The 24,583-nt window shown below is 48.4% G+C and overlaps 1 protein-coding gene across 3 annotated transcripts in view; it reads right to left on the bottom strand.

Moving 5' to 3' along the window:
• RYK (receptor like tyrosine kinase) overlaps positions 1-24,583 on the bottom strand; it is a 157,065-nt gene that overhangs the window by 52,664 nt on the left and 79,818 nt on the right. For 2 of the 3 annotated variants that reach the window (XM_084639041.1, XM_084639043.1), the window contains 2 exons: positions 24,085-24,219; positions 3,473-3,559 (listed from right to left, as the gene is read on the bottom strand). In XM_084639041.1, coding sequence (XP_084495167.1) covers positions 3,473-3,559; positions 24,085-24,219 — 222 coding nt within the window. The remainder of the gene's footprint in view (positions 1-3,472; positions 3,560-24,084; positions 24,220-24,583) is intronic. The other variant, XM_084639042.1, reaches the window with a different exon arrangement.

The raw sequence follows: 24,583 nt of genomic DNA, 5'->3' as shown, positions 1-24,583 counted from the left end.
CAGCAGATCGAAGGACGTGATCGTTCCCCTCTATTCGACATTGGTGAGGCCTCATCTGGAGTACTGTGTCCAGTTTTGGGCCCCACACTACAAGAAGGATGTGGAAACGTTGGAAAACGTCTATTGGAAGGCAACAAAAATGATTAGGGACTGGAACACATGACTTATGAGGAGAGGCTGAGGGAACTGGGATTGTTTAGTCTGTGAAAGAGAAGAATGAGGGGGGATTTGTTAGCTGCTTTCAACTACCTGAAAGGGGGTTCCAAAGAGGATGGATCTAGACTGTTCTCAGTGGTAGCAGATGACAGAACAAGGAGTAATGGTCTCAAGTTGCAGTGGGGAGGTTTAGGTTGGATATTATGAAAAACTTTTTCACTAGGAGGGTGGTGAAGCACTGGAATGCGTTACCTAGGGAGGTGGTGGAATCTCCTTCCTTTGAAGTTTTTAAGGTCAGGCTTGACAAAGCCCTGGCTGGGATTATTTAGTTGGGGATTGGTCCTGCTTTGAGCAGGGGGTTGGACTAGATGACCTCCTGAGGTCCCTTCCAACCCTGATATTCTATGATTCTATGAAGGGCCATATGGTCTTTGCACAATGCACAATATTCCCAAAACTAACTGAAAAGAGAAATGAATAGTGATAAAGGACAGGGCTATGATTTTACAGTCTTTGTAGAGGGAACAATTAACTTGTCACATTCATGACTCAATAGGTCATAGGTTATATGGGGAGGGGTCCAAGCCTACTTTTGGGACAGGAAAGCCCCAGTCAACCTCTGAAAAGGTATTATGTTTAGCATTGATCCATTCAATTCTTCTCCTGGCTCACCACCTCTAGGCCTATTTCATGAAGAGGCAAAGTGGCTAGGGATTGGAACAGCATCCCTCTCAATCAGATCTGCCTTGGGAGTCTCAAAAAAATTTCACTGGTATTCTCCCCCCTCCGCTGCCCTTTGGTGATAGTGCAAGTGAGATTTCTTATCTAATGGGTGTTTTTTTTAAAATAAATCACTTTTATCCATACAGGCCCCCTTTTAAAAAAGTTCTATTGTCAGTCTCTACTTTTGCATCAGATTGTATGTTCATTTTGAAATCTACCAAGATATTTCTTCCACTACCACATGCACACACTAGGTTGTTATTGTTGGATTACTCATGCCTGAACATAACATAAGAATGGCAATATTGGGTCAGACCATTGGTCTATCTAGCTCAGTATCTTGTCTTCTGACAGGGGCCTGTGCCAGATGCTTCACAGGGAATTAACAGAACAGGGCTGCAATCAACTGATCCAACCCGTCATCTAGTCCCAGCATCTGGCAGTGAGGCATGGGGACTCCCAGAGCACAGGGTTTCATCCCTAAACAGCCACTGATAGACCTATCCTTCATGAACTTATCTAGTTCTTTTTTCAACCCAGTTACACTTTTGGCCTTCACAATATCCCCTGACAATGAGTTCCTCAGCTTGACCATGCGTTATGTGAAGTACTTCCTTTTGTTTATTTTAAACTTCCTGCCTATTAATTTCATTGGGTGGCTTGGGGTTCTAGTGTTATTTGAAGGAGTAAATATCACTTCCTTATTCACTTTCTTCAACCACTCATGATTGTATAGACCTCTATCATATCCCCCCTTTGTCTATCATATCCCCCCACTTTTCCTAGCTAAATGGTCCCTGTCTTTTTAATCTGTCCTCATATGGAAGCTGTTCCATACCCTTTTTTGCTGCCCTTCCCCATTCCTTTTCCATTTCTAATATATCATTTTTGAGATAGGGGGGGGACCAGAACTGCATGCAGTATTCAAGGTGTGGGTATACCATCAATTTATATAGTGGCATTATGATATTTACGGTCTTATTATCTATCCTTTTCCTAATGGTTCCTAACATTGTTAGTTTTGACTGTAGCTGCACATTGATGACTGGTGATGATTTCTTTTCTCAAACAAGTCCTGAAGCATTTGTTTGGAAAAAACAAAGATCATCCTCTGACCTGATGAAAATCCATTTATGTTCTGCACCTACCAACCTTGTTAATTCCTTTTTTATATTCAAAGGGAATAAATGACCAGCCTGGAAGGTTTGGCTAGAGAAGTTTTCCATATTTTTTTTTTTTTTTAAAGAAAGAATCATCCTCTACAAATAGTAATGTGAAAAATACAGTAACAGGCTACAGGAAAACTGGTTGCTTTAACTTTAAAATCTTGCTGACCATCAGTCAAAAATTAGTCCAGGAAAGGTTTAATTTGCTATATAAGACAAGATGGAAAAGGAAACCTTTTCACTGTTCTAATGAAGCTCAAATTTGCAAAATGGAAAACAACAAACTATAAAAACACCAGTTAACGCTATCAAAACCATGTAAGAATGTCATAATTAAAGTAACAACGGCACAAAAATTTGATCAAATACAACAAACCTTTACCATGTAATACTTAATTTGTCTCATTGTGCTGAGTATGTTATCAAAACGAATAATGATAACTAAGAGTTGTGGCGGGAAGGTCTGGATGAGTGTTTTTCGTTTAAGATACTGACATCCTAGAATACGGTTAGGTTACGTCTACGTGGTGCAGCAATGGACACTGCCAGTGTGTGATTTCTAAAGTGCACTAACTGATTTGCTGCTGGTGAACATTAAGAGTTCCCTAGTGCAATTTAATGTATTGTATTAATGTATTACTGTTTGAAATGATACTGTGTTAAAATGCACTAAGGAACTCTTAGTCCGCACCAGCAGGGTCTACATAGACCAACTAGTGCGTGATACATTGTGCGCTTTAGGAATCATACCTCCATAGTGCAGCTCCATTGGTGTGCCTATCCATCAGCATCTAAGGACTCCTTAAAAGTACGCGTCTACAAAAACCTATTAACCTTAAAACAAAAGGGAAAATGGGTTAAACAAGTTTGCATGATTTTAAAATCAGACCAGCTAATGCTTTGTATATCTGAACCACTGTCTAATTTAAGATGGAAGCATCTTGGGCAGCAGCCATTTCTTTTTCCTCTATGTTTAATACGGACACCTGTGCACTCATGTTGCTTAATAAATCAAATGTTTTAAGGATTACAGCGTGTGTAATTTACCCATTCTTTCTAAAATTGAGTTTATAGAGGGGGCACAGAACAGGTTAAAGAGCTCATATTTCAATTATTTTTCTGTAGTATCAACATCTGAAAAACAAAAACTTTAACTGACATTTCTAACTAGCATAGACTAAAGCCCTGGAAAACAAGGAGATTAAGGGTGCAGTAACTGGCATCTCTGGTGGAGGGTACATCCAATCTTTCTTGTGCAGTAGATTTCTATTCCTGACCTTTTCTGATTGCAGCATTATCAACATTGGGAAAAGAGTGTACATATACCTGTGTATTTTACGTACCGTTTCAAAAGGCAGATTTGATGCAATGAACATGCCACAGTCTGCCTGAATAACATGAGGGAGAAACACAACAATAAAACCTACCTTTGACTGTTTTGACAAAAACTTGTTTCTCTTTACTGGGGTCTTTTTCCTCTATTAAAATTCCATGGAAAATGCGTCCAAAGGTGCCTAGGGAAAGACCACACAAAATTATTGTATTGTATAGTTAATATATTACAATGAGATTAGAAAAACCTTTTAATTTAAACACACTGTGATAGGTTATTTTAAAGTATGTTCTTGTAGGATGCAGAAGGAAGTTTGGATGCTTTTGCAGTGAGATTTGGAAGGCAGAAATATATTTAAGACTGACTTTGAATACCTCATTAAAACAAAACTGTCAATCCATGCCCCCATAAGCTACCAGACTCAGAATTGCGTAGAAGACACCCCCATGACCCCTGTGAGAGGCACGAGGACTTTTGTGGCATCATCCCCTCCTCCCCAAGTCATATAACCTTTGGGACAAGGTGTAGGGATCAACCAAGACAGAGTGAAACAGTACAGCAGCTTCAGACAGCATTTAAAGCAAGGACCAACATACTCACAGCAGACTGCTTTCTGAAGTTTGCACTGTGACCATTCTCTCCTATGCTGACTGTTTGCTCCAATACCCCCCAACACTCACCCCCCCCTTCCTTTGTCTTGTATCGAGCTAATCTCCAATTCCACTTAACATAACCCCATTGAAAGGATTTAAACAAAATTCACAGAACAGGACTTTTGTCACCATTGTATTGCTCACTCTACTTGTGTTATCCCTTTTCCTACCCTTTGTCTGTCTCATCTATTTAGGCCTGGTCTACACTACAAAGTTAGGTCAACATAAGACGCATTAGGTTGATTTAATAATTTGTGTGTCTACACTTCCCAGTTCCTTCCGCCAACATAAGTGGCCTGTAAAGTAGAATTTTGAACTCCACCTCCGCAAGAGGCTTACCATTTGATTCGACTTCCATGGATCGACATGGGGATAGCGTAGACATTGCGTTGTATAATTTAAATGAATTGGCCTCCAGGAGGTATCCCACAGTGCTCCGCTGTGACCACTCTGGAGAGCACTTTCAACTCCACTGCACAGCAGTGAGGTACACAGGAAACAGCCGCTCCCCTGTTAAAGCCCTGGGAACTTTTGAATTTTCATTTCCTGTTTGATCAGTATGGAGAGCTCGCCAGCACAGCTGATCACGAAGACTCAAGCCCGCAAATGTGGTCCAGCATGGAGTACACAAGAGGTGCTGGATCTTATTATTGTGTGGGGAGAAAAGACAGTTACCTTTTCCAAAACTGGTGTTCTTAGAGATGTGTTGTTCAGGTCCATTCCACAATAGGTGCGTGTGCTCGCCATGTGCACCGGTGCCAGAAGTTTTTCCCCAAGAAGTACCCACAGGGGAGCGCCTCTAGCGACCCCTGGAGGGGTGCCGCTATGGCGCAGTATAAGGGGCGCTGCACATTTTCCTCACCCTCAGTTCCTTCTTGCAGACAACTTCGACAGAGGGAAAGGAGGGCAGGATGTGGAAGGGACATGAGCAACACATCTCGAAGAACACCAGTTACGGAAACAGTAACTGTCTTTTCTCCTTCGAGTGATTGCTCATGTGCATTCCACAATAGGGGATTCCAAGCTATATCTGTTGGAGATGGGTAGGAGTTCACAGACACTTGGGATGGAGTACCGCCCTGCCGAACCCAGCATCATCCCTGGTTTGGGAGATGATCATGTAATGCGATGTGAACATGTGAACTGATGACCATGTGGCAGCCCTACAGATGTCCTGGATGAGGATATCGGCCAGAAAGGCAACCGATGTGGCTTGCGCCCTAGTCAAGTGCACCCTCACAACCTGCGGCAGGGGGACTCCCACCAGGTCATAATGGGTACAAATACACGAGATAATCCAGTTGGAGAGCTGCTGAGTGGAGACTGGCCGGCCTCTCATGCACTCGGCTGAGGCAATGAACAGCGAAGACTTTCTGAACGGTTTTGAACGTTCCAAGTAAAACGCCAGAGCCCGCCTCACATCCAGCATGTGGAGGCGACACTCCCCACTGGATATATGGGATTTGGGACAGAGCACTGGCAGGAAAATGTCCTGACCCATATGGTAGGCAGAGACCACCTTGGGGAGAAACAAAGGATGCGGTCATAGCTGGACCTTATCCTTATGGAACACTGTGCACGGAGGTTCACAGGTCAGGGCCCGGAGCTCCAAGACCCATGTAGCAGACATGATCGCTACCAGGAAGGCCACCTTCCACGAGAGCTGCAACCAGGAGCATGTAGCTAGCGGTTCAAATGGGGGACCCGTCAACCTGGTCAGCACCAAGTTCAGGCCCCACTGCGGGACTGGGGGCCTAACATACAGGAAAAGGCGATTGGCCAGTCATGGCATGGGAGAATACCGTGTGACCCTGCACTGGTGGGTGGAAGGCCAATATGGCCACCAAGTGCACCTTGATGGACGAGGGCGCTAGGCCTTGGGATCTCAGATGAAGGAGGTAGTCTAATATGAGCTGAATTGGAGCAGCCACAGGCAAAACGCCCCGATCAGCTGCCTACCGGGAAAACCGAGACCATTTCACCAGGTAGGCCCGATGAGTGGAGGCTCTGCCTGCTTTCCAAGAGGACACGCTGAACCCCTTCTGAGCAAGTCCTCTCCTCCCAGCTTAACCATTGAGCAGCCATGCCATGAGGTGGAGTGCCGCTAGGCTGGGGTGGAGGAGGCAGCCCTGGCCCTGGGATAGCAGGTCCAGGCGGGATGGCAGCAGCCACCGAGGGGCTCGTGAGAGTCCCGTACCAATATTGCCTGGGCCATGCTGGGGCGATCAGGAGGACCCTGGTCCTGTCCGTTTTTGTCTTTTCTAAGATCTTGCCAATCAGCAGGAACAGGAGAAAAGCATAGAAAGGCTGGTCCAACTAAGGCAGAAGGAAGGCATCGGAGATGGCACCCATACCCAATCCACCCCAGAGCAGAAGCGGACACACCGGCGGTTCTGCTGTGTCACAAATAGGTCCACCTGGGGAGTGCCCCACATTTGGAAAATCCTGTAAACCACCTCTGGGTGTAGTGATCACTCGTGCGGAGAGAAGAAGTCTCAGCTCAGGCAAACCGCTCGAGAATTCCGGGAGCCCGGTAAGTGGTGGGCTTCCAAGTAAGTATTGTTGGCTATACAGGAGTCCCACAGCCTGAGGGCTTCCTGGCAGAGGGCTGAGGAACAGTCCCCGCCATGCCTGTTGATGTAGAACATTGAGGCCAGGTTGTTCGTGAGAACTCTGACCACTCTGCCCTCTAGGTGTGAGTAGAAGGCCATACATGCCAGACAGACCGCCCTGAGCTCCTTAACCTTTATATGTAGGGCACATTCCTGCGCAGACCACAGACCTTGGGTCTGAATGTTCCTCACATGGGCTCCCCACCCCAGGTCCGACACATCGGACACCAGCTCAACGGATGGGGGCCGCCCCCTGAATGGGACCCTGTGGAACATATTCCCCAGGGAGGACCAGCACTGCAGAGAGGCGATCACCGGTGCGTGCAAAGTGAGGACTTTTTCCATCCTTTCTCTGGACTGGGAGAATATCGAGGCCAACCAGAGCTGGAGGAGCTGTATCTTGAGTCTGGCGTGACGAACCACGTACGTGATGCTAACATATGACTCAGGAGTTGGAGGCACACTCTGGCTGTGTCATGGGGAACTTCGTGATTGTGCCGATGAGCTCCCTTAGGGTCTCGAATCTGTCCGGTGGGTGGGAGGCCCTGGCCACATCCAGAATTGCCCCAATGAACTCTATGCGCTGCACTGGGACTAATATGGACTTGGTGTCGTTTACCAACAGCCCCGGAGTGGCACATCGGGACAGGAAGAGTGATACGTGATCTTGCACCTGAGACCTGGAGCTGCCCTTAACCAGCCAGTCATCGAGATAGGGGACCTTCTGGACCCCTCGATGTCTGAGGTAGGCCGCCACCACAGACATACACTTTGTGAATACCCTGGGGGCAGTGGATAGGTCGAACGGGAGGACAGTAAATTGGTAGTGCTCCTGCCCAACCACGAAACGGAGGAAACGCCTGTGTCCCTCGAATATATGAATGTGGAAGTACACGTCCTGCAGATCGAAGTTGGCGTACCAGTCCCTAGGATCCAGGGAGGGGATGATGGAGGCCAGAGACACCATGCAAAACTTGAGCTTTACCATGTCCTGGTTCAGGCCTCACAGGTCCAAGATGGGCCTGAGCCCCGCTTTGGCCTTTGGGATAAGGAAATAGCGGGAGTAGAACCCCTTGCGTCTGAACTCCACTGGCACCACCTCCATCGCTCCCATGCCAAGGAGCTGCCTCACCACCTGCTCGAGCAGGGTCTCGTGACACAGGTCCCTGAGGAGGGACGGATATGGAGGGTGGGTAGGTTGCAGGGGGTGGGGGGTTGAGGTAAACTGGAGGGTGTAGCCTCGGAAAACGGTGTTGAGGACCCATCCGTCTGAGGTCAGCCACGACCTCTCTGGGAGAAAAGCACACAACCGGTTGGAGAAGGGGAGTTTTACTGCAGATGGATTTCTCGTATGAGCTGGTAAGTCACCCCGGGGCGTCCCATCAAAACTGACACTTCCCCACCTGTTTACCCTTGGAGGGCCCAGGTTGGGGTGCAGACCGGGATTGCCGTTGCGAGCACTTTTTATAGTCCTTTGATTTTTTTATAAGGGGTCTCATATATAGAGTGGGTGGCCTGGGCAGGAGCCTGCAGCCGTTTAAACTTGGTCCTGGCCGGGGCCAGGACACAGAGACCAAGGGTCTTTAGCGTTGTGCAGGAATCTTTCAGGACATGCAATTTCATGTCCGTCTGTTCCGCAAACAGGGCATTGCCATCGAACAGAAGGTTCTGTAAGGAGTTCTGTGCCTCACTGTTCAACCCAGACAGCAGGAGACATGACGCCCTCCTCATGAACACTGCGGAGACCATAGCCCGTGGAGCCATATCTGCGGCATCCAAGGCAGCCTGAAGGTCTGCCCTGGCGGCAGCCGTACCCTCCTCCACCAGAGTCTTGAACTCTTTTTTGTCACGCTCTTGGAGGGAGTCCTCAAATGTTGGCAAACTCCACAAACTGAACTCGTATCTGCCCAGCAGGGCTTGGTGGTTCGCCACCCTCAGTTGGAAACTCGAGTATGACTACACCTTTCTACTGAATAGATCTAGTCTCTTTGAGTCCTTATTCTTAGGGGTAGGGGCTGGTTGGTCTTGTCTCTCCCGATGGTTGACTGACTCGACCACTAGGGAGTAGGGGGCAGTGTGGATATACAGGGATTCATGCCCCTTAGCGGGCAACAAGTACTTCTGTTCTGTCCTCTTAGAGATGGGGGGCAAGGAAGCCAGGGTTTGCCACAAGGCGTTCAAGATCTTTGCCACCCCTTCATGGAGTGGAACGGCCACCCTGGCCAGTGCTGAAGCAGAGAGGACACTGAAGAGGGAGTCTGAGGGTTCCTCCACCTCCTCAGCTTGAAGGTTGAAGCTTGATGCCACCCTTTTCAACAACTCTGGGTGGGCTTTAGAGTCCTCCTGCACGGACAGGCGGAGGAGGGGCTGTGATCACCTTGTCAAGGGAGGAGGAGGATGGGGGTATGGTACTCTGCAACCGCACCGGTGCCGCAGGTCACACCACCCCATCTCCTTCTGGACGCGGGGCCAGGGATGAATGCTCCACCGACTCCTTTCTGGGGGGTTGAGAAAAGGAGACTGACAGTCTGTCCGAGGCTCCCGCCACCGAGTGAGCCACAACCAGGGGCAGCGTCGGGGGCCATGGGGCCCACTGGTACCATGGTGCCGGTCAAGGAGCCCGGTGCCACCGGTGGAACAGGCTGCTTAGCCTGACGAGCCTGGCCCATCGACTGACGACTACAAGGGAACCCGGGCTGGCATACGATCTACCGCTATCCCAGCCCTGGGAAGATCGGCGATGTCGGGAGCGATGCCGACTGCGAGACCATGATCCTGGTGTGGAGGAGCGGAAGTACTGCTGGTAGCACCTGCTCCGTGACTGGCTCCAACAGGCAGCTCTGTGATGGCGAGGTGCCGGTGATTGATGCCTGGGGCTGCGGAAGTGGTGCCGTGGCCAGGACCCCAAAACAAGACAAAGAAAGGGAGCGATGCCCATACCACGAATGGCTATTGTAGTCCTTGGAGACAAGAAGCTCTGGTGCCGTCTGTCCTGGTCTTGAAGGGGCACGCTCTCCTTGCGAGGTCTACGTTCCCTCGAGGCGCAGCGGTGCCTGGAACTCCTGCCCGCCAGTACCCAGCCAGACAACCCAGTGGGGGTCAACAGGGACCTGCACAGACTGTGCATGGGGCAGTCACTGAGCAGTGAACAGCGTCAGGAACCTTCCCTAGACCGTGAACGGTACCGTCCAGGTGGTGACTGCAGGCGGCTTTCCTCTGGACCGGGGAGAGCCAATGGTAGCAGTGCCCCCAATACTGGCAGAGACATAATGTTTTGGGCCACCTGCAAGGCCCGGCATGTGGCGTGGAGGGCACCCGAACGTCCCTTGGAAGTTCATAGAATCACAGAATAACAGAGTTGGAAGGGACCTCTGGAGGCCATCTAGTCCAACCCCCTGCCCAGAGCAGGACCAATCCCAACTAAATCATCCCAGCCAGGGCTTTGTCAAGCCTCACCTTAAAAACTTCTAAGGAAGGGGATTCCACCACCTCACTAGGTAACGCATTCCAATGTTTCACCACCCTCCTAGTGAAAAAGTTTTTCCTAATATCCAACCTAAACCTCCCCACTGCAACTTGAGACCATTACTCCTTGTCCTGTCATCTGCTACCACTGAGAATAGTCTAGATCCATCCTCTTTGGATCCACCTTTCAGGTAGTTAAAAGCAGCTATCAAATCCCCCCTCATTCTTCTCTTCCGTAGACTAAACAATCCCAGTTCCCTCAGCCTCTCCTCATAACTCATGTGTTCCAGTCCCCTAATCATTTTTGTTGCCCTTCGCTGAACTCTCTCCAATTTCTCCACATCCTTCTTGTAGTGTGGGGCCCAAAACTGGACACAGTACTCCAGATGAGGCCTCACCAGTGTCGGACAGAGGGGAACGATCACGTCCCTCGATCTGCTCGCTATGCCCCTACTTATACATCCCAAAATGCCATTGGCCTTCTTGGCAACAAGGGCACACTGCTGACTCATATCCAGCTTCTCGTCCACTGTCACCCCTAGGTCATTCTCTACAGAACTGCTGCCTAGCCACTCGGTCCCTAGTCTGTAGCGGTGCATGGGATTCTTCTGTCCTAAGTGCAGGACTCTACACTTGTCCTTGTTGAACCTCATCAGATTTCTTTTGGCCCAATCCTCCAATTTGTCTAGGTCCCTCTGAATCCTACCCCTACCCTCCAGCATATCTACCTCTCCTCTCAGTTTAGTGTCATCTGCAAACTTGCTGAGGGTGCAATCCACACCATTCTCTAGATCATTTATGAAGATATGGAACAAAACTGGCCCCAGGACTGACCCTTGGGGCACTCTGCTAGATACCGGCTGCCAACTAGACATGGAGCCATTGATCACTACCCTTTGAGCCCGACAATCTAGCCAACTTTCTACCCACCTTGTAGTGCATCCATCCAGCCCATACTACTTTAACTTGCTGACAAGAATACTGTGGTAGACAGTGTCAAAAGCTTTGCTAAAGTCGAGGAATAACACGTCCACTGCTTTCCCTTCATCCATAGAACCAGTTATCTCATCACAGAAGGCAATTAGATTAGACAGGCATGATTTTTCCTTGGTGAATCCATGCTGACTGTTCCTGATCACTTTCCTCTCCTCTAAATGCTTCAGAATTGATTCCTTGAGGACATGCTCCATGATTTTTCCGGGGACTGAGGTGAGGCTGACCGGCCTGTAGTTCCCAGGATCCTCCTCCTTCCCTTTTTTAAAGATTGGCACTACATTAGCCTTTTTCCAGCCTTCCGGGAGTTCCCCCGATTGCCATGAGTTTTCAAAGATAATGGCCAACGGCGCTGCAATCACATCCACCAATCACATCACTCCGAGGTTCGCTCGGAGTGGGCCGGGATACTCCACTCAACCTGAGTCGGCAGCCGGAAGGCCAATGGGAACCAAGAGCTGCCCAACACAGGTCTAGTTTCTACCCTGGTTTTGCTCTGGTGCCTTGTTGAAGAAAACCTCTTTTTTGTCTTTTTGGAGTGATGGGGAATGGTGCTGGCTGGTGGAAGGCACCGAAGGGTCGCTGAGCACCGATGCCGCGGTGCTCGGTGCCGACTCGGAGCGGTGCAGCGGTGTCAGGGTCAGGACCGACTCCATCAAAATGGCTCGGAGCCGAATGTCCTGCTCCTTCTTGGTCTGAGGTTTAAAGGATCTGCAAATCTTGCAGTGATTGCTGAGATGGCTTTCCCCCAGAGAGCGTAAACAGTTCACGTGCGGGATCACTCTCAGGCATCAGCCGCTTGCAAGTGTCGCACGATTTAAAGCCTGGGGCATGGGGCATGCCCCGACCCGGGCACACTAAACTAACTCTAACTAAACTACTTTTGACTACAGGTACTATCAACTATGAACTAACTGAGTTCAAGAGGGAAGCTATAGCAGAGCAGTACCGTCGCATCTTCACTGGCAGCACGAACAAATTGAGGGTGGGGGGAGCACACAACACCCCTTATACTGTGCCATAGTGGCGCCACTCCAGGGGTCGCTTGACGCGCTCCCCTATGGGTACTGCTAGGGGGAAAACTTCCGGCACCGGTGCATGAGGCGAGCACGCATACCTACTGTGGAATGCACATGAGCAATCACTCGAAGAAGAGGTGTCGGTGCAGGCAGAGCTCCAAACCAGCAGAAAAAACTCTGACATCTGTGCCAAAATCGCACGGAGCATAGGGGAGAAGGGCTACACCAGGGACACGGAGCAGTGCCATGTGAAAATAAGAGCGCTTTGGCAAGCGTACCAGAAGACAAGGCAGGTGAACAGTCATTCTGGTTCTGCACCACAGACATGCACCTTCTATGAGGAGCTGCATGCGATTCCCAGTGGTAACCCCACCACTACCCCAAAACGCTCTGTGGATACCTCCTAGGAGCCCCGGGTGACCTCGAGCAACAACGAGGAGGACATTGTTGATGAGGGAAAGGAGGAGGAGAAGAATGCGAGGCAGGCAAGCCATTCTCCCAGACAACGAAGAACTGTTTTTCATCCTGGAGCCCATCCCCTCACAGGACCAATTGTCGGCAGAGCGTGATGCCAGGGAAAGCACCTCTGGAGAGTACACATTTCCAATCAAACTGTAGGGTTACATGCTATTATTTTTAATGTTTAATCTGAACAAAGTAGTAGATGTAGTGGTTATCAGTAGCCACTGCAGCTACGCAGAGGGTGCTCTCAGAAAAAGACTGTTTATGTGCACGGGGATGACCCTGGAATCCTCCATGGAGATCTCTAGGAAGCTTTCATTGTGGTACTCTGCAAACTTTTGCTGAAGGTTTCCGGAAAGGGCTGCTTTATTTTGTCCACAATGGTAAGACACTTTCCCACACCACTCCAGTATTAACTCTTCTGGCATCACTGCAGCACAAGGACCAGGTCTGTACTCAGACACATGCAGCATCTGCTCCCTTTCTGCCTCTGTTACCCTCAGGAGAGTGATATTACATCGGAAAACGGGGGAAGTTTTAAACGCAAGCCCTTAAACTGCAAACAATTCAACAAGTAATCGGCCTCTTTGGTGAAATCTGGGTCATAAAACCACGCTTTCCCCAGCATGCCGTTAGCGTGGTTGGAAGGGATCACTGTGTATTGCAACCAGCATTTAAAGGGTGGCTTCCTGTTTGTCTCCCTTCCTCCCCAACCAAGTGCAGCTTTTGTAAAAATCAGACTATTTGGGGGAGCTTATTACTGGTGCCTGTTCTCAAGCACCATCCAGGTTGCTAGAGGAAAGGGGGCTTTTCTGAAGTTGGAACCACTGATTCCAAGGATGTCTTCGCAAAAGCTGCAGCACAAGACCTCTCGCCCATGCCTCGTGGCCTTACTCACCAAAGCCATAGCAGCAAACCGACTCTTGCAATAGCCAGCAGTTGTGATTACGTTGTGGCTTGCAGGAAAGTGCATGGAGGGGGTATTTCGTTTATAAAAAGAATTAACCTTGCACCAGAAACAATGTATGCACTGTCAATGCTATCCTTGTACTTTGCATTCCTTGCAGCTGAAACCTTGTTCGTCGGCGCATCTCGCACACCAGGACAGAGACTTTCCCAGATTAGAAGGTTGAAAAAGACGACTCAGGAAGACATGTTCAATGAGTTAATGTGCAACTCCAAGAGGGACAAGACGGAGCTCAGTGCACGGAGGATTACACCATCCGACAACCTGCACAAGGATAGGGAGGACAGGACAGCATGCAGGGAAAAAGAGCGTGCCGCACAGGATGAGATGCTGTGGATTATGAAGGAGCAATCAAACATGTTGAGGCATCTGGTTGAGGTTTAAGAAAGGCAGCTGGATGCTAGAGTCCCTCTGCAGCCTATGCTGAACCTGCTGCCATCGTCGCCAAGTTCCACATCCTCCTCTCCCAGCTGTCCTATGAGGCGGGGGCGGGTTTGGTATCCCTTGCACTCACTTCCAGGGGAGGTACAAGGACCAGAAGGCACCCAATCCCACACTTTTGATTGTTACTGCAGTGCAAATGTAAGCAAGCTGTCCTCCTTTCCCCTCCCTCCCCCTCCGTGTTATCAGCCCTTTTGCCCCACGTTAATTTACTTTCCTTTGCTGTCTCTGCGTGTTTGTGAGCATAAAAAATAATAGACTGAGGAGAAAGGGCTCTTTATTTATTCAGCAGACTGTGGTTAGTGGGGGTGAAGTTTACAGGGGAGAAAATGCAATGAAGGGGACAGGTTGGTAAGGAACCACACACAAGTGTCACATTACTGAGGGTCATTGCTGAAACTGGTTTTCAAAGCCTCAGAGATGCAGAGCCCCTTAATGTGCTCTTCTTATTGCCCTGGTGTCTAACTGCTCAAAACTGGCTGCCAGGCGATCTGCTTCAAACCCCCACCTCACCAGAAACTTTTCTCCCTTTGTTTCACAGATATTATGGAGCACACAGCAGGAACAACAATAATGGAGATATTGCTTTCACTGAGGTCTAACCTAGTAAGCAAACAATGTCAACAGTCTTTTAAATGCCCAAAGGCACATTCCACCCCCATTCTGTGCTTGCTCAGCCTATGGTTGAAGCCCCAAGGTAGATTTACCCTCTCCGAATTGATTCGCCACTGACTGGTAGCAGTCTGGTGTTCAAGCTTCCACAGAGCTATCGTCACTCACTTCTCAACTGTCTGAGCAGCTCTCATTTTAGTACTGCTGCACTTCAGGGCTGGGGAAAGCTCTTCACATAGTTCCATGAAAGTGGCCGTACACATTCAGAAGTTCTGCAGCCACGGCTCATCATACAATGATGTGGTTCCACCAGTCACTGCTTGTTTCCTGGGCCCAGAAGCAGCGCGCCACCGTGTTGTGACTGTCACCAGCAACTGCAAATTGCTCCACTCCATGGCTTCCAGCAGGGCTGCTTGCGTGGTATCACACTGTTCCATGCGGCGGCGACTCCTTCAGATGAGTAAATACTGCAGGATAAGGTACGAAGCGTTTGTAATGCTCAAAACAACACTGTACAGCTGAGCAGGGTCCATGCTTACCATACTATAGCGTCTGTGCAGGTAACCCAGGTTTACAAAACAAGGTGCAAAAAAGGCTTGGTTTCTTTGCCGCTGATTTCAGGGAGGAAGGTAAGTGCATCATGGGAGGCTAAAAAATGGTTACTCACCTTTGTTCTTTGAGATGTGTTGCTCAATTTAGATGTGCGCGTGCTGTGTGCACGGCCGTCAGAAAATTTTTACCCTAGCAACACCTGGTGGGTTGGCTGTGGAGTCCCCTGAAGTGGCACCTTCATGGCTCTCGATATATACACCAGCCGATCCTGTGCCCCCTCAGTTCCTTCTTGCCGGCTACTCCAACAGACAGGAAGGGGGGCAGGTTTGGAATGGATATGAGCAACACATCTTGAAGAACAATAGTTACAAAGGTGAGTAATCATTTTTTCTTCTTTGAGTGCTTGCTCATATCGATTCCAATTTAGGTGACTCCCAAGCCTTACCTAGGCGGTGGGGTCGGAGTGAAGCAACGCTAATTGTAGCACCGCTCTACCAAACGCTGCGTTGTCTCTGGCGTGCAGGATGATGGCATAGTGCCAAGCAAAAGTGTGTACCACGGACCAAGTTGCAGCTCTACAGATCTCCTGGATCGGCACCTGGGTCAGAAAAGCCGCTGATGAGGCCTGGGCCCTTGTGGAGTGAGCAGTGAAGGGCGGGGTTGATACACCAGCCAGATCATAGCAGGCATGGATACAGGACTTGATCTACAAGGAGATCCACTGAGATGAAACCAGGAGGCCTTTCATCTGGTCCGCCACCACAACGAAGAGCGGGGTCGTCTTCCTGAACAGTTTCGTACTCTCAATGTAGAAAGCAAGGGCCCTACAGACATCGAGGGAGTGCAGTCATTGTTCCTGGCGACCGGTGTGCGGTTTTGGATAAAAAACTGGAAGAAATAGGTCCTGGCTAAGATTGAAGGCTGATACAACCTTCGGAAGAAAGGCCGGATGAGGCCGAAGCTGCACTTTATCTTTATGAAAGATAATGTAGGGTGGTTCAGAGGTAAGGGCTCTGAGCTTGAAGACACACCACGCTGACATGGAAAGCTGTTTTCCAGGAGAGGTAGAGGAGGGAGCAGGTGGCCAGCAGCTCAAATGGGGGCCCTGTGAGTCTGGGAGGAGCAGGTTAAGGTCCCATGTGGGGACTGATTGTCAAACTTGTGGGTAGAGAAGGTCCAGGCCCTTAAGGAACCTGCCAACCATGGGATTGGCAAAGATAGAGCGGCCATTCGCACCCAGGTGAAAGGCCAAGATGGCCGCAAAGTGAACTCTGATGGAGGATGTCGCCAGGCCCTGCAGTTTTAGGCCCAGCAGGTATTCCAAAACGAGGGGCATGGACACCTGGAGAGGGTCGTGTTGTGCTGAGTGCACCAGCATGAGAACCGCTTCCACTTAGCCGTATATGTGGCCCTAGTAGAGGGCTTCCTGCTGCCCATCAGTACTTGTTGCACAGATTCTGAACAGCAAAGTTCTGCAGGGTTCAGCCACGCAGCATCCATGCCGTAAGGTGGAGAGATCGTACATCGGGATGGCAGAGACAACCATGATCCTGAGTAATCAGATCTGGAAGAGGGTAATCAGATTCAAAGCATAGAGAATCCCTCTAGGCAAAACCTTAAGTTACAAAAAGACACAAAAACAGGAATATACATTCCATTCAGCACAACTTATTTTATCAGCCATTTAAACAAAACAGAATCTAACACATATCTAACTAGATTGCTTACTGACTCTTTACAGGAGTTCTGATCTGCATTCCTGCTCTGGTCCAGGCAAAAACCAACACACACATACACACACAGAGAACCCTTTGTTTCCCCCCACCCCTCCAGTTTTGAAAGTATCTTGTCTCCTCATTGGTCATTTCGGTCAGGTGCCAGCGAGGTTGTCTTAGCTTCTTTACCCTTTACAGGTGAAAGGGTTTTTTCCTCTGGAGGAGGGATTTAACGGTGTTTACCCTTCCCTTTATATTTATGACAAGGCCTAACCGAAGAAACGTGTCCATGACCAAGCGGAGGTGGGACTGCACCTGTCCTTTGGTGTGTCCCCGGATAAGCCAGTCGTCGAGGTAAGGGTATACTTCCATCCGCCACCGATGAAGGAAGGCTGCCACAACCACCATTTGGTAAACACTCGGGGGGCCATGGAAAGACTGAAGGGCAGGGCCGTGAACTGATAATGTTTACGGTTGACCACAAAGTGGAGGAAGCGTCTGTGCGCCGGATGAATTGCTATGTGGAAATGTGTGTCCTTCATGTCGAGGACATCATACCAGTCTCCAGGAAAGGTATGATGGTGCCCAAGGAGACCATGCGGAATTTCAACTTTACCATGAACTTGAGACCATACAGGTTCAGAATGGACTGAAGCCCTCACTTTGCCTTGGGGATTAGGAAATAACGGGAGTAAAACCCCTTTCCCCTTAGCTCCCTCAGAACCTCCTTGATCGCCCCCATTGCGAGGAGCATCTGAACCTCCTGAATAAGGAGTTGCTTGTGAGTAGGGTCCCTGAAGAGGGATGGGGAAGGAGGGTGGGAGGAAGAAAATTGGAGAGAGTATCCCACTTCCACCAAGCAGAGGACCCAGCAGTCCATAGTTATGTGGGATAAGGCAAGGTGGAAGCGGGATAAACGATTCAAGAAGGGTGGGGTAAGATCCTGAATGAGGTCTGGTACATCGTCCTCAAGTGTCCCTTCAAAAGGCCTGTTTTGAGCCCGATGAAGGCTTGGACAGTCCCTGGCCTTGCCCAGACTGGGGGTTGGAGGGCTTCCTCCTGCCATTACACCCCCGTCTCCTATAAAAATCCTGCCTCGGTTGAAGAGGAGGATAGGAGCATTGTTGTGGCTGCTGGGGTTTGAAGGGTTTCCGCTGGATAGCTGGAGTGTGCATCCCCAGGGACTTCATCATTGCCCTTGAGTCCTTAGCGCTTTGTAGCCTGGAATTAGTCTTGTCTGAAAACAGGCCCTCTCCATCAAAGAGGAAGTCCTGCAGTGTTTGTTGAAGCTCTGGTGGCAGGTTGTAGGTTTGCAGCCAGGAGATACGCCTCATTGTTATCCCCAAGGACAAAGTACGTGCGGCAGAATCTGCAGCGTCTAGCGAGGCCTGCAATGAGGTCTGTGCCACTGCTTTGCCCTCATCAACCAAGGCCCCAAACTCCTCTCTGAACTCAGGAGGTACTAACTCCTTAAATTTCAGCATGGAGTTCCAGGAGTTAAATGTGTAGTGGCTCAGGAGTGCCTCCTGATTAGCGATCCTGAGCTGAAGATTCCCCGAGAAATAAACTTTGCGCCCAAACAGATCAAGGTGCTTGGCGCCCTTTGATTTGGGAGCTGGGGCCTGCTGGCCATGCCCTTCTCTCTCATTTACCGATGCTACCACTAGTGAACAAGGCTGTGGGTGGGTGAACAAATAATCATAGCCCTTTGAGGAGACAAAGTATTTGCGATCCGCTCCCTGAGCAGTCGGTGGGATGCATGCAGGTGTTTGCCAGATTGTTCTTGTGGTAGATTGGATAGTCCGAATAAGGGGTAGGGCTACCCTTGACGGAGCTTCTGCTGACAGAATATCCACCACCGGGTCCTCCACCTCTACCACCTCCTCCGCTTGCAAGTTCATATTGCGGACCACCCTGTGCAGGAGGTCCTGGTGGGCAGAGAGGTCTGTGAGAAGGGGACCCAATACTGCAGTGCCTGCCATCTCCTCGTTGGGTGAGGAGGAGGCGGCCACAGGGGGGAGCGGGTCATCTAAGGCCTCTTGCGGAACTGGGCTAAGCTGTCCTGTGCAGTGACCTCAGGGCTCGGAGCAAGAACTGATATTGGAGGAGGTCCTGTAGCCGGAAGAGGAGCCACCACCGTCTCCATGCTTCCCGGGGTGGGCCATGTGGCAGCAGCCTCTGGCACTCATGGGTCCAATGGGGCTGAGCGAGAAGTCCCAGACAGAGCACCCTGGGCCTGGTGGTACGCCCAGGGTGTCCAGAACGGCCATTGGGTGGGTCCTTGAGTGGGACGCTGCTCCTGCGCCTGCCAATGCCCAACCCCGACTCCAGGCAGCTATGGTCCACCTGGTGGCAGTCTGAGAAGCGCAACCCTGCCTCTGATCCCGAAGAATGGGAAACGGAACAGGAAGGCCATCGTGGTGTCAAGTGGATCTTCCCCGGGTCACGCCGACGGGGTGATGGTGAACGGTGCCATGACACTGGGGAGCGGTACCGGGACCTGGAACGGTGCCTGGATCTGGACCAGGGTCTAGATGATGAGCATCAGGTCCGGTATCTGCTACTTGAGTGGCGCCGTGACCAGGACCAGCGCTGGGACTGCGAGCGGTGTCGGCAGCAGGAACGGTACCGAGAACGAGACCGGAGCTGTGGCTTGACTGACAGTGCTAACAGGTAGATCAGGGCCAGCTTGCCTCGGGACGGTGCTGCACATGCAGGTACTGGTGCCTTGGCATGAAGCTGAGGGGATGCCGATGCCGTCATGGCAATAAAGTCCCTCGCAACCACAAAGGTATCCAGAGTGGACAGCAACTGGACCTCGACCACGCTGTGTACCGGGGAGTCCAGGGGCTCCGGAGTCAACAGCTCTCCTCCCAGGGCCGGAGTCAACGGTGCCGAGGCCGTAGACTGTGCCCCTAGGTGCTCCCCTGCAGGATGCGCCTCCAGAGGCGGTTCCAAGGGGGCTGGCCTCTGTGGAGATGGGCCAGCCTTTTCCAGCTTTCGGTGCCACTTCCAGGCAGGGGAGTGGGAGCAGTGCCAGGCCGATGATGTCGGCTGCGGTGCTGGAGAGCGTTGGTGCCGTGGATCTCAGTCAGAGTCCAACCGCGGTGCAGCTCCTACTGCTGCCGCCGGGGCGCTGCGCACCGAGGCACTCGGTGCCAGATCTTGGCATGCCGCAGGAGGTTGAGGGCTAAGAGCCGCCTCCATAAGGAGCTGTTTGAGACGAAAGTCCTGTTCCTTCTTGGTCCGGGGACGAAAAGCCTTGCAGATCCTGCACTTGTTTGCTAGATGAGACTCCCCCAGACACTTTAGGCAAGAGTCATGGGGGTCACCCGTTGGCATGGACTTAGAGCAGGAACCGCAGGGCTTGAATCCCGGAACTTTGGGCATGAGCCGAATAGAAAATCAGGAAGGAAGGGAAACTCTCCAACCCACTAACACTAATTCTAACTACAACTATAACTATGAACTACTATAAACTATCAACTATGAACTATTATAAACTAGAAACTGCAAGTGCTAGGGAGAGCGGAGACCAGTGAAGCAGAACTCCACAGTTCCAATGACAGTCATGGGCAGTAACAAGGAACTGAGGGCTGGGTCGGCTGGGATATATATCAAGAGCCATGAAGGCGCCACTCCAGACGGCTCCACAGCCAACCCACCAGGTGTTGCTAGGGTAAAAATTCTCCGATGGCCGCGCACACCTAAATTGGAATCAATATGAGCAGCACTCGAAAAAGAACACCATGTTCCCATAACCACCCGCGCAATGTTTTGGTCCCATAAGGCATTGCGAGCCCAAACCAAAATTCCACTTAGCTATATGCACTGTGGGATAGCTACCCACAGTGCAGCGCTCTGTGCATTGATGCAAGCCCTGCTAGTGACGATGCGCTCCAACGACACAATGAGCATAGCTGGGATGCACAAGATCGACTTGCTTAAATTGGAGGCACGATGTCAACTTACATAAAATAGACTTAACTTTGTAGTGTAGACATACCCTTAGATTGTACACTCTTCAGAGTAGGAACTGTGATTGTACAGTGCCTAGCACAATGTGCTACAATAATAAGATGCAAATTTCTATACACTAACTACAGGAAAAACAGATTACCTCCACAGACTCGTTCTTGTAGTCCACGTAAAAAGCAGTTAGCTTTAAAGAGAGCTAACATGCTGTGACAAATGAAGGGCGTGGGGTGAGCTCCCTTTTATGGACCCCCAACCAGCCAGTTACCTATAAAATCCCTGTTAGTAGCTGTTCTCTACTTGCTTTACCTGTAAAGGGTTAAAATAGCCCATAAGTAAAAGGAAGGGAGTGGGCATCTGACCAAAAGAGCCAACGGAAGGCCTAGAACTTTTTAAAATTGGGAAAAATCTTTCCGTTTGTCTGTCGTTGTTTTCTCCGGAGTGGGGAAACAGAACAGCTATGCTGTAAAAACCTGTGGGTCAGATATGAAAATTACTAGATCGTACGTAGAAACTACTTATTTGAAACCCCAGATACGTAAGTAGATCAGGAAACGTCTAGGAAGACGCGATTAGGTTTATCTCTATTATTTCTTTATGTCTTGTGGACTCCTCTGTGCTAACTTTAGGTGCTTTGTTTTACTTGTAACCTTTAAGTTGAACCTCAAGAGAGCTATCTTGATGCTTAATTTTTGTAATTGTTTTTTTTTAATCTAGCAAAAAGCCCAAGTTCCAAATGTATTTCAATATATTTCCTTTCTTTTTAATAAAATTTACCTTTTTTAATTTTATTTTATTAAGAACAGGATTGGATTTGTGTGTCCTAAGAGGTTTGTGCTTATGTTGTTTGTTTAGCTGGTGGCTACAGCTGATTTCCTTTGTTTTCTTTCTCAGCTCTTCCCCAGGGGGGAGGTGAAAGGGCTTGAGGGTACGCCACAGGAAGGAATTCCGTAGTGCGCTTTCTTGGGGTGTCTCAGGGTTTTTTTATGCACTTGGGTGGTGGCAGCATCTACCCATCCAAGGTCAGCGAAAAGCTGTAACCTCGGGAGTTTAATACCAGCCTGGAGCGGCCAGTATTATTTTTTAGAATCCTTGTGGGCCCCCACCTTCTGCACTCAAAGTGCCAGAGTGGTGAATTAGCCCTGACACATGCAATCAATCATAAATACACAACCTGGATTGCTTCAAAAAGCAAAGCAAGCCAGCCTTCCTCCTTCCATTCCAGACTTGAAAACAGCACTGCTGAAGGTACTTTAGATCTAGGTTACAATTCTACAAAGACTTGAAGAATCCCACAAAAGGAAGGATATTTTATACTATGACTTTAGCATTATTCTTCCCATCTTCAGTACTGTAGCTGGTATCTACCTAGCTAGTAATCATGAAATGTTGGGATGAAGGCAGTTATAACAAATTAATCTTTCATATACTCCAGTATTTAATGTGATGTACTGTGTCTCACTTTACATACAATTTCATGTAGGACTTTTAGAATACATTAGAACAGTCACAATAGTAATATAAAATCCTTATTAAAATATATAGAAACTATATAGTCATCATTCTTGTTTCCTGAAGTAATAATTACAATTGCTCCACGCTCTTCAGCCCGTACTCCTTGAAAACTCCAAAATTTGCAGCGCTCCAAAATTGAAGCTCTGAGCCATTAATCTAGCTTACCAGAAACTGGCACGTCTACCCACCATTAACATCTGTCCCATTTAAATTTAGCCAAATTAAAAGCTTTGTTAGAACTAACTTTTGGGGACTAACAGCAGTTAGTTTTTCAGGATTCCTCAGAACCTAGTCATGTTGCAATGCAGTAACCTAGCACTGTGCCACGTGTTTGGGTGTCATGACACTGTCAAAACAATGACAATTGTGCTGCTGTGTTCCAGCCAAAGCACTGCTACAATTTGAAGCTTATGACACACTCCAAATCAAGTCAGAAAGCTTCAGGCATGCCAAATATAAATCCGAAGTGTCTCTTACGATCCAAGCTACAAGGCAGTATTATTTGTGCATATCCTGCCTTCAGAAGCACTTGGATCCTTTCCAAGACAAGATAAGCAACCTTATTTCTCTTTGTCGTGGACATTATAAGCATACCTGGGGTGGCATTTGAGAATGCTTGCTGTTTCAATTCTTTAGAAGTCTCTCTGCATTAGAGTCAATGGCTGGAAGTAGAAAATTAAAGGATTTTCCCCTCCACACAAAGGAAACAAATTAATGGTCCAAGAGCCCTTAAAAACAGCTCTTTTTTGTGGAATCAACTAGTTGAGACAGAAGAACAAAGTTCACTAAGGTTTAAAAAGTTTTGGGTAAGTGTAATGTGAACACTGAAGTGGCTTTGTTCACTTCAAAAAAGGAACAGAGGCAATTAGTTTATATCTCTTTGCAAAGAGATTCAGCATAAGCTCTCACAAGGTGATTTAATAGCTCAGATATCAGAGTTGAGTGCTCTAAATCTGGGCATGCTTTGGAGAAGACACACAAGAGCGTAGATCTACTGTAATTGTACAGATTACTGAGAGAACATAAAAGAGCTATTTTTAAAATCAATGTCTTGACTTCTTGACTACCAGATACAAAACTGAGGTCAACATAAATCTACAAGTGTACTTTCAAAACGAAAAACACTGAGCCAGACAGAAAAGAATCAAGTGATCTCTCCTCTTGTGAGCTTTCACATCCACAATCTGTTTATTCTGCACTCATTACTCATATTGTGGTAGTCACTGGAGTCTTCATTTAGCATCCTCTAATTTGGCCGAGTTGAAAGGGAGACTGCTAAAATAAATTTAAAGGATGACTGAATTTTTCAGTGAAGCGTTTTCTCTACCAGTAGAAAATGAGTTATTTTGCCATCACTTTGAGTTGCAGTTAGTCAGCCCACACTTTATGGGAGAGCCTGAACAAATGCTAAGACTTATTTAAATACGATATATTATCAAGACAGACTCAAATTGAAATGCCATCTTTCACAATAATTTAGTTTGTGGAATTCAGGAGACCAGAAAATAAGAGAAAAGCATTTTTAAAGAAGTGAATTGTTGGACAAATGATATGCGTATTTCAAGTTTCTAATCATTTCCTTACATCTTCAACTAAAGTCACATAAGGATCAGAAGTAACATCTATTGTCCATGTGTAACATTCTTGGGGAGAAAATCATGTGAGGACAAATGAATATATCACCCATGGTACCTAACAAGTGTTTAAGGAAAGTCTTGTAAATACCTTCTTGGAGTACATCTTTTAGAGTTATCCTCTCTCTGGAGATTGCAACGTCCTTCACTTTAGCTTTTGCCTCCAACAAGGTGACGCTTTTAAGATCATTCTTCTCTATCCGTAACGTAGGATAACCTGAGGAGCCAGCAGAGCCAAACAAACCAATATAAATACCCTTATAATGAGAATCCAAGCACATCACTTCCCTCAATACCACCTACATATGGAAAGGACACAAAATTAATGCCTAGTTATAAGTAATCAAGATTAGGTTTCAGCATAAAATACAAGTAGCAAAATACACTGAGAAAGGCAACATGAATATAAATGCCTCTGAAGTGAGCACATGCTCAGTCAGTCATTCTATATAACCAACTCATTCAGTTTGTATTTGTTTACCTTGTTATACACTTAAGACAGTTATTGCCTTAACCAAATACACAGATTGGTGGGCAACTAAACAAATAATCATGCTCAGAACTGTGCAGTACATGGCTACAATGAAGCC

This window comes from Lepidochelys olivacea, assembly GCF_965140295.1.
Source record: "Lepidochelys olivacea isolate rLepOli2 genome assembly, chromosome: 9".
NCBI classification, from domain to species: Eukaryota; Metazoa; Chordata; order Testudines; family Cheloniidae; genus Lepidochelys; species Lepidochelys olivacea.
This window is presented reverse-complemented; position numbering and strand designations above follow the sequence as displayed.